The sequence below is a fragment of the Amia ocellicauda genome, chromosome 5 (assembly GCF_036373705.1).
Source record: "Amia ocellicauda isolate fAmiCal2 chromosome 5, fAmiCal2.hap1, whole genome shotgun sequence".
NCBI lineage: Eukaryota > Metazoa > Chordata > Actinopteri > Amiiformes > Amiidae > Amia > Amia ocellicauda.
This window is the reverse complement of record NC_089854.1, coordinates 17,869,576-17,885,864: the sequence shown is the minus strand read 5'-3', so window position 1 is coordinate 17,885,864 and position 16,289 is coordinate 17,869,576. Positions and strand designations below refer to the sequence as shown.

At 39.6% G+C, this 16,289-nt stretch overlaps 1 protein-coding gene across 1 annotated transcript in view; it reads left to right on the top strand.

Annotated features, from left to right (window-relative positions):
* Positions 1 to 11,258, top strand: part of ppp1r37 (protein phosphatase 1, regulatory subunit 37) — an 86,836-nt gene extending 75,578 nt beyond the window's left edge. The window contains exons 9-13 of the mRNA XM_066705742.1: positions 1,559 to 1,700; positions 2,083 to 2,249; positions 2,855 to 3,857; positions 4,125 to 4,206; positions 5,500 to 11,258. Of these exons, the coding sequence (XP_066561839.1) occupies positions 1,559 to 1,700; positions 2,083 to 2,249; positions 2,855 to 3,857; positions 4,125 to 4,198 (1,386 nt within the window). The 3' untranslated portion in view covers positions 4,199 to 4,206; positions 5,500 to 11,258. The remainder of the gene's footprint in view (positions 1 to 1,558; positions 1,701 to 2,082; positions 2,250 to 2,854; positions 3,858 to 4,124; positions 4,207 to 5,499) is intronic.
* Positions 11,259 to 16,289: the final 5,031 nt, after the last annotated feature.

The following is a 16,289-nucleotide window of genomic DNA, read 5'->3' as shown; positions in this document are numbered from 1 at the left end:
GCATAGCAGTAAGTAAATTGTCAGGTAGAGAGAGAGACCGATGGACAGAGATGAGTAGACAGACAGATGGACAGTGAGATGGAGAGGGAGACAGTGAGTGAAGTCAGGATTGTTGCATTTCCCACTATATCTTTAAGAAGGGGAAAAAATTTAATATGTATGTATCTGTTATTTAAATAAGTGTATCTTTTTTTTTATTTATGAAAAGAAGAAAAGCAGCTTACCTTCATAACTAAATCAATATCTAAATAACCAAACCGATACATAAAACCCTTACATTGTCTCATGTATATTTTAGTATTAGAGTTAGTGAGCAGTAGTATAAAACGTAAGTGTGTTATCCCTGTGTGTAAAATCAGCTTATACCATTGCATATTTGAAATTGGCACCAAACGGAGTTAATATCTCTGGAAAACATAGCTGTTTGTGCCTTTCCATTTCTCTCAGTCTACAGTACACACTGCAATGTGTTTCTGTCTCCTGCTTACCGAAGCACTGAGAAGCCAGCAGACAAGCCCTGGGGCTGCAAGCTTTGACTGTCACTGACCAGTTAATAAGGGTACTTAGCCTTTATAGAGTGGAGCACATAAGGCCTGATGTTATACAGCAATGTTGCTTGTCAGGGTCAGTTGAGGTCAGTACAAATATATGAAATAGGAACTTGAGTGGAAGCTCATTTAGAAAACAAGGCTGATATTTATTAGTTCACATTCCAGTGTTTAAAAAAAAAAAAAGTACCCAGTTCCTGGTCTTTTTCAATGAATGATTTCTGTCCTAGTGTTTAAGTGGGTTTTCTGTAACCTTGTATTCAAATATCTGGACCAAGACTACATTTTAATTTTTGCTTCCCATGTAGATATGTGCTTGGCATTCTTTTCTTTAGGGTGACTTTCCTATTTCAAAGAATGTCTAATGCTAAGAATGTTGGAAAAGTTACTAAGAAGACAACAAATGCTGGAAAATGTTCAGTGGAGTCTGCGGTGTAACTGCCGAGCTTGGTTTTCAAAAGACATGGTAGCCTCCTATTATTTGCCTAGAAGATTTATTTCTGATCTGCTCCATAACCAAAAGGAGGCACATTTTTAATCACCTGCGTATATGCCTGGTCTTGGCAATTGTCAAGGCGTGTTTATACAAGATACTGAATTCTCTCCTCCCACATGCCCCACCCCCCCTTACAGAACAGAAGTTCCATATAAGAATAATTTAATTATATATAATTTATTTTATTTAACCCTGAACTGGTAGTAGTATGCTGACTTTATACTACTTTATCCATACCCTTTACATACACCGAAAGTGTTCTGAGTAAGTAAAGTTACACTGTCAATTCAGATTTTTATTTTTTATTTTTTTTTATTTAAGTTTGTATTTAGTCTATTAACAGTACACTTCCGGCATTTCATGCACTACATAATATGCTTAAAGTACACTACATAAGTATTCTTCCAATATACTTTGTCCTGCATAGGAATTGTTGTACTAGGTACCCTGGTGTCCTCTCTCAGTCTTGTCCTGCTTTCTGCCCCCCTGCTCCTACACCCTCCTGCTGCATTAGCCCTGCACCCAGAGCCTGGAGACACTCAATCTAGGCCACAACTCGGTGGGGAACGAGGGGGTCCATAAGCTTAAAGACGGGCTGATTGGGAACCGCTCTGTTCTGCGACTCGGCCTGGCCTCCACCAAGCTCTCCTGCGAAGGTATGGTGTTAGACGATCTCCCCAGAATCTGTTTTACAGCTGCTTGTTTTCACCGAAGAAACAAGTCTGGCCCTTCTTTTAACTCTGCACACTCGGCCCCATGGTCTCCCTATCAGAAATTCACTGTTTTGGCTCCGGAGAGCTCCAGTCAAGCAGAATTTGCATGTAACTCTTTAGGAACACAAGTTATGAGGAGGGCCAGACTTGCTCATGTGGTTGTTTGTAGCTACTTTCATCCAAATGATTTAATTCAGACATGTTTGTGACTGTGTATAAGTATATATATTTATTTTTCTCTAATTTGTGTGTCTTGGTATGCTTTTGTGTTCCTCTTTGTGCGACTGTGTCTTTCTGTATACATCATTCCCTCCCTCTTCCCCAGGGGCTGTGGCTGTAGCCGAGTTCATCGCAGAGAGCCCCCGCCTGCTGCGTCTGGATCTGCGTGAGAATGAGATCAAGACAGGTGGTCTTATGGCACTTTCCTTGGCCCTGAAGGTCAACACCTCTTTACTGAGGCTGGACCTGGACCGAGAGCCCAAGAGAGAGACAGTGAGTGTTGGAAAAGGGACAGGGGGAAGGGACATACATGACAGCCATAGAGGCATCCAACATTTTTATTTTTTATTATTATTATTATTTTATTCTTTCTTTCTTCCTTCCTTTATTTATTCTTAATACAACAACCAAAACCACTTGATCTCCAAGAAAATTAGAAAACAGCTAGCACTAACATTCTACATTTTCTTTTTTTCTTTGTATTTTTCTTTCTTCAGTACCACATGTAAACAGACAATAACAACAGTTAAACTTGTACTTGTATTTTTATATCACAAAACCTTAAACCCATAACAAAAGCAACAATAACTTACACGAGAGACATAATCAAGAAAAATATATACTACAGAAAATAGGAAACTGGATAACAGTTATCCTTGGCATCCTAAATGTGGTTTATTTAGTTGAATCAACTCACTTGTAAATGTAAACAATAGCAGAACAACTACCTCCAAAACAAATGAAACATTGAGTACTGAATAGTAGAGAGAAAAGGAGATTGAGAGGAGATTGAGATTGTAGTTTCTTTGCACATTGCTTTGACTGGAGCATCCATCTTGAGCTATTACAGCACCATCCTCATGTCTGTCTTTTTCCAGGTAAAGAGCTTCATTGAGACCCAGCGAGCTCTGCTGGCTGAGATCCAGAATGGCTGCAAGCGCAACTTTGTCCTGGCCAAAGAGAAAGAGGAGACGGAACAAAAGATGCGCCATTCAGCTTCCATGCCCGAAATCACGCCTGAGGAGGATGAGGAGGAGGCGGAGGAGGGGGGGGAGGAGGAGGAGGAGGAGGATGAGGAGGATGAGGAGGATGAGGATGGTGGGGGGGCAGAGGGTGCTGAAGTAGGTCAAGGGGAGGGTGAAGTGGAAGGGGAGGACAGAGAGAAAGAGGGAGGCAGCTACAGTGAAGAAGGCGGGGAGGAGACTAGGACAAGGGGAGAAATTGATGGTGGATCCGCAACAGACTGCTCCCACACCAATCAGGAATCTGATTCAGACACGGAGGAGGAAGAGGAGGAGGAGGATGAGGAAGGCCAAGAAGCAGCCACAGCAGAGCAATCAACCCGCGAAGTGCCTCCTGCCCAAATCAGCCCTCTGATCTCAGCCACGCCCCCCGTGGACAGGGCCAGCTCCCCACTGCCAGGCCACCCACAAACAGGGGCAGGGACAGAGGTGGCAGTTACTCTCACCCAGTCAGCATCCCCTGCTTCCCCACACACCCCCACATTGCCCGGCAATGAGCGTTGCATCTCAGTATCCAGTCCGGGACGGGGACACAAAATCTTTGTGGTGACACGAGTGGAGAGCCCTCCAGAGCAGCTGCAGCTGCCTCCTACTCTCCTTCCTCCTCAAGTGAAGAATGCGCCCCCTTTGCCCAATCCCCCAACTCCAGTCACAGACCTAGGGCAGCTGCCTCCCCTGGACACATCAGCCGGCCCTGTGCCCGTAGCTGTGACCAGTCGAGACACCCCCAACACAGACGAGTGCTTGCTGATCACCACGGGCTCTCTGCCAAACGGACTCAAGCCAGAATTCGCCTGCATCCTGCCAGACCTAAGTGAGCCCCCGACCCCCAAAGTGACAAGCTGTTCGGCAGAACATGGTGAGTCGTCCACAATCCCTCCCCTACTACCACTTTCATAGTTAATAGCAAACCATAAAAAGCCTTCAGGTGTCCTGGATTACTCTGGAGTGACCTTGTATGGCCAAACATGAACAGTGGTCTCTGAGCATGCTACTTTCATGTCATGTTAAATGTCATTCATTATGCAATAACGTTGTTACATAGGCAAGTCTTGACCATTTTAGCCAGATGTACAGCATATAAAGTTTACCTCTGACTCTAACTGGACCCTGTGTTTTATTGCAGAGCTGAAATGTGACAAGGAGCTAGAAGAGTTGCTACTGGAGGCCAGCCTGGAGACTGTGAGAGAAGCACCATGACACTGCTGGTAAACTTAATCACACACTCAATAAATTATTATTATTAGTAGTAGTAGTAATATTTATATATTATTATATTGTGCTCTGTTAACCGCACTTTCCATGCAATAATGTCCAGAGGGATTTGGTTGAAGAATTCTCTCCAGTGAGCTAGATAAATGCATCCATTTTCAAGTTAAACCTTATTTTTCTTCCTGCAGAAAACAAACATAAGTCGGGAAGTATCATGTCAAACTATTTAAGTAAGCCAATGTACCCATTTGTACCAATGGGTGTCCGTTTTAATAAATCTTAAAAAAAAAAAAAATGGGGGGCTGGTAAATTGAACACAGTGTTCAAATGATCAGAATATGGGCCACTAAGAATGCTTGTTAGAATATGTTAGTGCAGGATTTTCCTTGACAATCCTTCTGTCTTCTCGTTTCTATTCCAATTAAATCCTAATTTATCTAGCTGCTATTTTAAACTCTTTTTATTCTTTATTTTTCTTAGCTCTTACAAAAGTTGGAAGTCGTTGAATATTAACACACCAGTTTTGGAAACACACCCTAATTGGTTACCTATTATTAAATTGTTTAGACAGCAGTAATTTAATACAGTTGGGAACAGACCGCTCACGGTGCTGTTTGTTTAAATTTTCATGGCAACAGCCCACCAAAAGCAAGATACTTTTGAAACCAAGGGCTGGGTGTACTAAACCAGATACAGGTCTAAATTAGAAAATGGTTCAATAAAGTGATTTAGCAGCATTAATGGCATTCACATCTTAATTGGAACTAAAATTAGAGGCAAAGTATGGAGGACTACAATCCTTAATCTGATTTACAATAATAATCTTAGAAATTATGGTACCTAAAGAGGATTGATATCATATGACATCCTAATATGAGTGTAGTGTGTTAGAACAAGTTTTTTTTAGTTTTTTTATGCCATATTAAAATGAGCACAAATTAATCTACCGATCCCTGGAGCACAATGCCAACTAAGCCAGTAGATTGAGGGACCGTGGCCTTTTTCTGTCAGATGCTCACAGAACAGTTAGATTGTATACAACAGGGTCTGTACCTAATACTAAGTGGTTTAAACCATGTAATGATTAAATATTAGGTCAGGACTTACCTTGGCTAGAGTGTTCCATTCCATTGAGTATTTTGTTTCCAATTGTTTAAGTGATTGTGAGCAGTAGATTAAATGAAGTGAATGAATTGGTTGGATTGTAGTACAGTTGTTGTCTCGAATGAACTTGGTTTCCCTACCCCTGTATCCAGCTATGCTTATTTTCTCTCTTACCCTCTCCACAGGGGGCCTTCAGTTCCCTGGGATGGACAGCTCTGGGTCGTCCTTGGGACTCGTCCGCTTTGGCTTTTAGATTTTTCTTTTTTGTTCTTCTCCCCCCCCCCCCCATGTTCATCCCAGTAGAGAGGGGGGAATAAAAAAAAATAAATAAAATAAAAAAAAGACAGGATCACGCATATATACACAATGCTACCGTAAGACAATATTCAAAAAGAAACAACAATTGAAAAAAAATTTAAGAATCACACTTCATTTCTATCACTACATTCCATCTGCTGCCCTGAGGTGGAGGGGAGATTGCAAGAGTTGAAATCTCTGTTATGCGCGGTTTGCTCCTTTTAGGCCCATAAACCAAAGAAGCAGGACCCTGGAGAGGACTCTGCACAGCCTTGCCTGTTTGTGGAAGGTGGAAAATTGCCCTCCAAGCCCCCCTGCCTTGGACCCCATACCTTCTCTCTCTCACCTCCTTCCTCCTGCCAGCATCTCGAGAATAGCCTGTAACCCATTTCAGGACTAAAAGAGCATGCTTATGCCCAGGGCTGGTGTAATACTACAAAGTACCGCAATGGAGAGACTGGAATAACGGAACATTAGGAGAATCTGCTTGGCCTGGCTTTCACTGCAGATTATTGTAGCTGTCATATATTTCATTTCATAGAAACAGATTGTGGGATGCGATTGTGGGGGGCGGGTTGAATAATGTGTTCAGTTTTTTTGTTTTGTTCTTTGTTTTTCACCCCATAAGTCAAGGGAACTCTCTTCTGCCTTCCTCATCCAATTCCTCTTTTCCCAGGATTCAACACTGTGCAATTTACCGGATTCCTGTCTGTCTTTATACAGCAATAGCTGGACACCGTTCTACCAAATGTCGGGCTAGAGAAAAGTAACCGCGAACATGATCTCCACCTTTGGTTCGTTTTATTTTTATTTTTATTTTTCCGATTCCCTCTCTGCATCAGCGCTGGGTTTCTTTGCTTTCTCTATCTTTAAAAAATAATCCAACTAATAAGGTTGGATGAGGAAAAGAAAGGACATGAGCAAAACTAAGCAACAGGCGAGAAATGAAAGACCAGAAAACAGATGGATTGGGTGACACCATGGCTGCAGTCTCTCCTCTTCTTCGCCCCCTCCACTCACAGTCTTCCATCAGAATCACATACAGTGCGGCCCACACACAGGCTCCTCTGCCTTCACAATCAACTTTTTTTTTTTTTTAGTTTTTGTTTTGCTGCTTTGAGAGATCGGTTAAATTATTTATTTCATAGCTTCATGAGTATTTTCTTGTGTGTGTGTGATTTCCCCCCCCCCCCATCCTTTTAAATTCCCTCCCTTGGTGTATATTTTGTGATTTAAAAACAAAAAAGAGTTTATGATTTTTTTTCATTTAATGTTTTTGGGAGGGGGGGTTGGGGTTGGGGTTGGGGGATTTGGGAGAGTGCAGTTTGTCAAGTAAGAGGAAGGAGGAGGTTGGGATATTTGTTTTTTTTTCATAATGAACGAAGAGGTCTGGCCTCTAATGTGATTAAATAAATAGGTGTCTAGTGATAGGAAACACTACATGTACTGAAAGACCCCAGCCAGAAATCACTGTGAAGGATTTGAATGTTATGACAACTGAAAAGCAAAAATAAGCAAAGTGACTCCCTTGTTTCCTCCAGTTCCCTGCTTTCCCAGTACAACCAGTAAAAAGGTTTTGTGTTACAGGCAAGGAAAAATACTTCACTGTCAAATTTAAGCCAAAGTTAATTGTGTGGTGAAGGTGGTGACTAATATAATCCATCCTGATCTCTCTCCCTTTACAATACTTTTTTTTCTCAAATTTTATTAATAAATCTCACATATTACTATTTTACCTACATATACCAGCAATCACTGACTTATCTACTGCTAATCCATTGATCAATGTCAATCAAAGAGTTGGAGCTCTTGAAAATGTTAAAATCCTGCAGCTGTTTGCCTATGGTCTCTGTTAAGTGGCATAATCTGTTCCTAGGCTGCCTGGGGTTTGAGAGTTTATCAGTATGATTAGAATTAAAATTCACTGCCACTTAGTCTGGACATCAGGGGAACTCTGTTTGGTTTTGATTGACAAGTCACTGTCGTGTATTGGTGGGATTTCCTTTGAACTCAGTGTACTTACATTAGATATTGAATCTTTGAGATGAAACGAATCAAAACATAAAATCTGTTTATTTATTTTCCCGAGTCGGGTAAAGGTTGATTTCTCTCTACAGATAATAAAGATGGTAACAAAGCATTATACAAAGTTTGTATCTCCCAATTTCTAACAGTAGCTAGACTTGTTCAGTTCCTTCAATGGATCGGCTGTCGCCAAAGTATCACTTGTACCTTGCATCATTTGTATGAGAGGTAAGTTACATTTGCATGAGTAGGTGTTGACTGCCCATTTAAGTCACAAGGGTTGTTTCTCATCAGTGGATCATTAATATAACTCTTAGATCTTAGATTTGCACCAGTCAATAGATTTCTCCATTATCATAAGGGTTTTCAACTTTGGAGACTGTCATAACAATACATATTGTCCATGAGATCTAGATGTACTTCCAAAAGTAATATCCAGTTAAGCTGCAAAGGTTGTGGATACTTGCACAGTTTTTTTACCATGTAGTGTTTCAGGGTAGATGAATGAGGAAACCTGTTTCTGTTCTGGGAAAGAAGCATGTCTAGAGGCATGAAAATCCTTATATATTGTTTCTTTTTAAATTCAAAATAATCCATATGTATGCATTTGAAATCTATTAATTGAAGCAGAACGAATGACCATGATTTGCATTCTCCAGGGACACAGTATTTATAATGATACTTTTCCATAAGATGAAAGGAAACAAATTAATTGAATTTATAAGACATTTGGAATTTAAAATACGAGCTATTCAAATTCAGGAACAATAGATTCTGAACCAAATTACCAATGGAAATTCAGGTAATACATGCATTAGTAAGTATTTTCACGGCAGTGAACAGTCCTGCTATTGCCAGCATCATGCAAGTGCCTGCCAGTGTGTACATTAATTAATGGTATCTTTCAGTAGAAATAAAGAAAAATCAATAAATAAAGCTGATAAACAGAGGTCATGCCCTGAAAATGCCAAGGAGATAATTTAAATCATGCACAATGCCTTTAACGTTGTCCTATGTAGTATATCACGTATTTTCCTGACACAACTGCCAAAAGGCATGTTGTGCTAACATGTAAAGAATTGCACAATTACTTTGATCTCAGAACTGCCACTGTGTGAGTATATTAAGAAGGATTTCAGGGTTTGTATGTATATTGGTATTGATGGTCTGACATGTCCTCTTAGTAGTGGGAGGAATTGTGATGACTGACTGTACATTAGATCAGTTTGGTGGAGCTCCCATATAGGGGATTATTTAACCAGTCAAGTTCAGCATTTTAGTCAGGATCTATTATTTATTATGTGGTTAATAACTATTATTTTCAAGCAATCTAGAAAACCCACAGAGCTGTAGCATTCCAGGTCCAGGTTGTAACTCCCTTGGCTTTTAAAGAATGATCTACGTGAATGTCTCATTGATCATTCATGTCTCTGAGTGAAGGGGTTGATCAAGAATGTTGTTGTGGATGGAGAGCGATGACTGGTGCAGAAAGGGGCAGGCTGTTGACAAAACTAAAAGGAAACAATATCTCTCGGTCTGAAGACTGCAATGGACACCTAGGTGAAATGGCTGTTGTCTGTTTTGGTTGTGGCAGGTCTGGATATGGCTCTGAAGCTTTTATGGCCTGAAAGGCAGTCAAGGGTTTATGGTGGCCAATGGTTGTTGCCTGCTGTGTTTAAGAGGGTGGAGGGACAAGAAGAGGATTTTGGATTAGAGAGGAAAGGAATGAAGAAGATGCGATGAATGGTTGATGAGCTTTTGGGAATGGATGTCAGAAACTCCAAAGCATTTCAGAAACTAAGCATTAAACTGCCATCACTAATGCAAGTATATCATGGTAAATTTACCATAGGGTCTTTGCACTGTTAACATCAGTTTTATACAAATCGAAACTAATACTTAAAAGATCAGGGATGCCCAACTGTGTTCTCCCAAGAAAAGAATCATTGCTGTTGATAGGAGTGATGAAGGCCAATGGGCAACCTTTTGGTTTGAGAGTCATCGAAATGTGTCTTGGTGTCTCTTAACAGGTGGATTATTGGGCAGTGCACTGGCATCATGATCAGAACACTTTTGCGGAATGGTACAAAGGAAAGTGTGATTATTGCATGAGTAAGGTCAGTGTATAATGGTAGTGGGTGGGGCTCGGGGGTTGTGTTGGCGAAGTCTGGCGTCGCTGGTTCGATTCCAGCCTGGCAGATAGACAATTAGGAAAATTACTTTGTATTACTATTATTATTAATATTATTTATTTGAGATGTTGGAATGCCTGATTGCAATGTGCATGCAACATTTTTTTTTATTCCTTTTAGAATCAGAATACAAAAGTTGCAAATTAAGCCTATTCTTGTCCCAATGTCTGTCATAACTGTTGCTTGGGTGTAAGAAGAGCAGAACCAGTAGTTATAAAAAGACACACACAAACACACATGCAATGTGTTCCCTGACAGATTGTATTGTATTGTAAAATGTAAATTAAAGAAAACAATATTAAATCAATCCAGTGTAACCTACATTACTTTGAACATGGAAGTATCAGACTGGGCAAATCCACTGTGACTGAAAGCTTTTTAACCGCTTAGAGAGTGGGGGAAACATTAAAGCATTTTGTTTTTCCATCTCTACAGGAAGCGAAATGAAATTTTAATGCATCAAAATTTAAGTTTGAGTAATCCACTACACCTGTTTATTTACCATACACGTTCCTGTATATTTGTTTTTTTGCTGTTATTTTGTGATTTTGAAGCTCACCTAAATCAAGCACTTATAAAGCACTGAAAGAATGTGAAAAATAAGAGCGTTGTTCCCTAGTGTCTTACTGACTTATTTTCTTCTTATTTTCTGGTTGTGCACACCGCACTACAGCACCAGAAGTCCACAGTACTAGGTCAGCACTAGACGCTGATGTGAACCATATTCTCTACAGCCCAATTCAGAGTTGGCCATGTCCACTTTATAGTATGGTGTGAGCCAGCTCAGCAGTGTGCTTTAGGTATATATTTTGAAAACACTGACATTTACCACAATTAAATCACTGACTCTGCTAGATTTTTGTATTATGTTTTTCACTTCATTTCTGACTAGAATATTGTGAATGGCTTATAACATTTTTTTTTTTGTTTTTTTAAATATCGCTTTGGGTTCAGAGGTTTGATCACTAGTTTTGGGAAAGGATTGTGGGGTCCACACTTAATGTAACTGAAACGTAATTCCAGCTGCAATAGGGCAAGCTGTTGTTAATTTATAGAGATGGATTTATAAAAGAAATATATATATATATATTTAAGGCTTTGTATTTGAGTCTGTTCTACTGTGTTTTCCGATCTTGGGGTTGTAGGAGTGGACAATTCATAAGACACAATGTTTCTTGCTATAAACCTTTTGACTTTGTGCTCATCGGAACAAATCATCATCCTTTTCCCTTGTCTTGCCAATTCTCCAGTTTTTCTACACAAAAGTATTTTCCCCAGTAATGCATTTTGAATTGGCTTCGGGTCAAATGTGACAGAGTTGGTGCAGTATTACAATGCAGAGGCTATACTGCCACCGGATTATACTTCCAAAACAGCAATTTTAGCACTGATCAAATAAAGTTTCTACCTTGAAACACCCTTTTCCATTCCATCTGTAGCATGATTTCATATTGTTTGGCAAATAGCAGATTGTGTACTTTTCTTATCTATAACAATTTCCCATTTTATAACATTTCATGTGAGTGTTTGCATCCTGTAATCAAATAACTAATATAAGTGTCTGGTCTAGATAAAGTTGGTGACTAAGCTTATATAAAAACAAAACACCCTTAACATTGTTTAGCAAAAGTAGTAACTGGTTGTATCTAAGCTTAAATCAAGTATTTGATTTTAGGTCAGGGATGAGCACAATCCAGCAGATGTTACAACTAGCCCATAATCCTCTGTTTCTTGGAACAGGATACAGCGTTTTGTTCTATTAACAGTAAGAATTTACTGTAAAAGTAGAGAGTGGCCAATTGGTCTTTTAGAAATGGCTAATTTAAGGGCAAACCTGCTGGATTGTATTGCTCTCAATGACCTCACAATCAATGTCCTAGATAACTACCTAGCTTTTCCATCATAAGGTCATGATACTGGCTCCTACAGGCCCTTCTGGCATGGGAAGAATGTTTTTGTCATGTGACTGTAGGTTGAAAGAGGCACAGGATTGGAGCAATTGGCAATTGGTCAGTCATCCAAAATAAAATACAAAAAATAAATGTTGGACATGCAGGCAAGATGGGACGTTTGTAATTTCCCAGGCTCAGAAAATGCAGTGTGATGCATGTAGAATTAAAATAAGAGAGAGGGAGAACTGGAGTAGACCCAAACCCCAATTTTTTGGATTGCTTCTGATGTAGTTAGTGAGCACACTGACTGAAGGGGATTCAAACAGAACAACATTGTTTAATCAGGTCTTTGTGGGACTACAGTAAAGACACTCTTGTTTAATCAATATAACCTGATCACCTGCTCCTGGAACATCAATGAATCCCCTGATTAACTCCTTGCATATCCACTCTGCAACTACAACACTATGGTCTCTGTCTTTCATTTGTGTGCTTGAGGTTTTTTTTTTTTTTTTTTTAATTTCTTGTTCCTTGCCTTGAGATTGATTGTTATCATTTGTTCAGTAACAATATTGTCTTTCTGGTACCTAAAAAGCATTAAAATCAAAATGATTACACCTGAGAACATGGAACAAATCATTTGAGGGTTATGTTTCAGTCAGCCCCTCCCCTCCCCTAGGCATGTATGGATGCATAGGTCCATATACAGATGTCAACTTGGGTCACTCAGATTGCACCCCCCTTAAAGTTGCCACATTTCTAACTATTTTGACAGGGATAAGGGGACAAAAGTGCAATCCAGGTATCCTTATGATGTCTTCTGAAACTGATTTGCAGTCAAGGAGAATAGGAAATTTAAATTGCAGCATTGAAAACCTACAGTGCAGGGGGGGATGGTTCTACTTGTATTATACTGTAGCTAGCTAGGATTGAGTCTTAAATTAATCTGGGTGATGTTGAACTATAAAAGGTATAACTGATTGTGTCTTTCAGTCTTCAAACAGAACATAGTCTGCCATTAGGGAGAGATTAATACCTGATCCCATTGGAAAGGTTGCTTGGCATTTGTTTTGTTGAATTATTTTTGTTAAGATGGAATCTTTTTCTGATTCTCATCTACATCAGGTCTTACACTGAATAAACCAATGACCTTTTCTTCCATTTCACTGCTGTTGCTGTTAGCATGAAGAGCATGCTGGGTCTGTTTTGTTCATCACTGAGCTCAGAATTGCCTAAGAAAAAGGGAGATGTTATTGGAACAGACAAACCAACCATCAGAAAGAGAGTAGGACAGATTCAGTTATAAAATATAACAACTGAGAAAAGCATACTTTAAAGGTGTGCAGGTTTTATTGTTTGTTTTTCTGCTTCAGAAGAGGGAATATTTAAAGATAAATTGACATGGGTGACAGATTGTGCGCTTTTCTTGTTTCTTGTTTTGATTTTACCATTGATTTAAATAGAGATTTCAAAATACAGCAGTCTTATGCAAGCCCACCCTGCTTTCTTATACACTGGTATGATTGGTTAGACATTGTCCAGAATACAGTGAAGAGATCATTTACTCAACTGGCTAGGTACTGATATGAGTGTTTGATTTTGAAATTATATTTTCAAACTAAAATTATAACCTGGTATTATAATATCCTACATTTTTTTAATCTTTCACTTTAAACAGCCACCTAAGTATATTTTTGTCCATTTCATCATTTAGATCCTTCAGCTTTTCCGGTGTTGTGTACCAAATAAAAAATGCAGCCCCACCCATCTCCTATTGACTTGTTTTTACTACTAAATCAAAGTAGGAGTCTTTTAAGAAGCCAAAGCTTGTGAAATACACTCACCTAAAGGATTATTAGGAACACCTGTTCAATTTCTCATTAATGCAATTATCTAACCAACCAATCACATGGCAGTTGCTTCAATGCATTTAGGGGTGTGGTCCTGGTCAAGACAATCTCCTGAACTCCAAACTGAATGTCTGAATGGGAAAGAAAGGTGATTTAAGCAATTTTGAGCGTGGCATGGTTGTTGGTGCCAGACGGGCCGGTCTGAGTATTTCACAACCTGCTCAATTACTGGGATTTTCACGCACAACCATTTCTAGGGTTTACAAAGAATGGTGTGAAAAGGGAAAAACATCCAGTATGCGGCAGTCCTGTGGGCGAAAATGCCTTGTTGATGCTAGAGGTCAGAGGAGAATGGGCCGACTGATTCAAGCTGATAGAAGAGCAACTTTGACTGAAATAACCACTCGTTACAACCGAGGTATGCAGCAAAGCATTTGTGAAGCCACAACACGTACAACCTTGAGGCAGATGGGCTACAACAGCAGAAGACCCCATTGGGTACCACTCATCTCCACTACAAATAGGAAAAAGAGGCTACAATTTGCACAAGCTCACCAAAATTGGACAGTTGAAGACTGGAAAAATGTTGCCTGGTCTGATGAGTCTCGATTTCTGTTGAGACATTCAGATGGTAGAGTCAGAATTTGGCGTAAACAGAATGAGAACATGGATCCATCATGCCTTGTTACCACTGTGCAGGCTGGTGGTGGTGGTGTAATGGTGTGGGGGATGTTTTCTTGGCACACTTTAGGCCCCTTAGTGCCAACTGGGCATCGTTTAAATGCCACGGCCTACCTGAGCATTGTTTCTGACCATGTCCATCCCTTTATGACCACCATGTACCCATCCTCTGATGGCTACTTCCAGCAGGATAATGCACCATGTCACAAAGGTCGAATCATTTCAAATTGGTTTCTTGAACATGACAAAGAGTTCACTGTACTAAACTGGCCCCCACAGTCACCAGATCTCAACCCAATAGAGCATCTTTGGGATGTGGTGGAATGGGAGCTTCGTGCCCTGGATGTGCATCCCCCAAATCTCCATCAACTGCAAGATGCTATCCTATCAATATGGGCCAACATTTCTAAAGAATGCTTTCAGCACCTTGTTGAATCAATGCCACGTACAATTAAGGCAGTTCTGAAGGCGAAAGGGGGTCAAACACAGTATTAGTATGGTGTTCCTAATAATCCTTTAGGTGAGTGTATATGAGATAGCAAAGTTGTGAGTGTTTCATAGAGCAATTCACTCTCAAAAGGAAAACAATTGGTAAACCCAGCCTTGTCTAGGAATCCATCTGTCTTATTTAAGAAATTCTTAAATATAGGAAATCACATGGCTGTTGGATAAGTAACCTAGGAACAGCAGTAATAGTGTGAAAACAGCTGGAAAAAACTGTGTATTGGATTAAATCAAAACTGACCCACCCACTAAAACTATAAACCTGTATTTGGCGGCAGCTTAATTTTTTCATAAGATGCTACTTTCTTTTACTGCTAAATGTAACCGCTATGATATACAGGTTTGTAGTTTTCTATTTGCAGGTGGGTCAAAGTTTTGATTTAATCCGTGCCAGCCCAAGACATGCCATTTTATGTGGAAATTAAGAATCGGGCAGGTTGGACACGGAACTGCTGTATTGGATTGGATATTTTTATATTCTTATACTTGTTCTTGTTTGTTTGTTTGTTTGTTTTCAAACTGAATCCGCCCTGCTCTGTTTGGATATCAGTTGACTGGACTGTGTTGCTGTATCACCTGCCTTCAACGTGAATGTGGATGCTTCCCCCTCAGATTTCCCAGCACTTGGATAAACTATAAACTAGATAGATTTCAGACAAAAAACAATTAATATATTTAATTCTGTTTATTAGAAGCGGCTTTTATCAGGCCAGTACCTGATTTGTTAGAGAAAAAAAAAGATTTAACATAAAGAAACAGGAGAGGAAAAAAAACAAGACAAAAAAAGTGTTTTACTGCATATATGGGTTTATTGTATAATCTTGGTTGAAATAAAGGGTTTCCTAATTTCGATTGGGCTCTTGTTTTTTTGGGGGTTATCTCCCTGTCATTCAAACATTAAAAACTGACAAATACATGTATATAATGGTTAAATGTAATGTGTAAAATTGCGCATTCACATTTCAATGTTTTCATAATATACTGCAAGTATAACTTTGAAAAAAACATGTTGTCTGGTAAATAGAAGTTATTCACTGTAGACACTTTCTATTCAAAATTAGTTTGAATGCATTTGTTTATTAAGGTGACTTCAAATAACAGAAAATACAACAACAAAACAATGTGTCACAAATGTAATTATGGGCAAGGTGGATTGATGTGAAAGATTAACTTTGAGTCAGAAATAAACCTTCGAGTCGAGCTTTGTTCTGGCTGCTTTACCGGTAGTCCTTTCAGTCAAACTGGTTTGGGGTGTTAGAACAAAGGGGCCGAATCCAATGCCTGGACACGAGCTGCAAAAAGGAGGACTTGCTTTTCAACCTCTTTGTTTAGTTCCTGTTGGGATGCCCTTGGGTGGGTCTTCACGTAATTCGCAATCATCAGAATGCACTCCTTCTGTTAGCAAAAATAAACAAACTACGTTTATTGTGGATAGGCAAAAATAAATACAGCTGTTGATGTAAATACTGGCTGATGTCACAGACTCAGATTAGAACTAGTCTTGGACTATCCAATGTTTGAGGTTCTGTAGTCC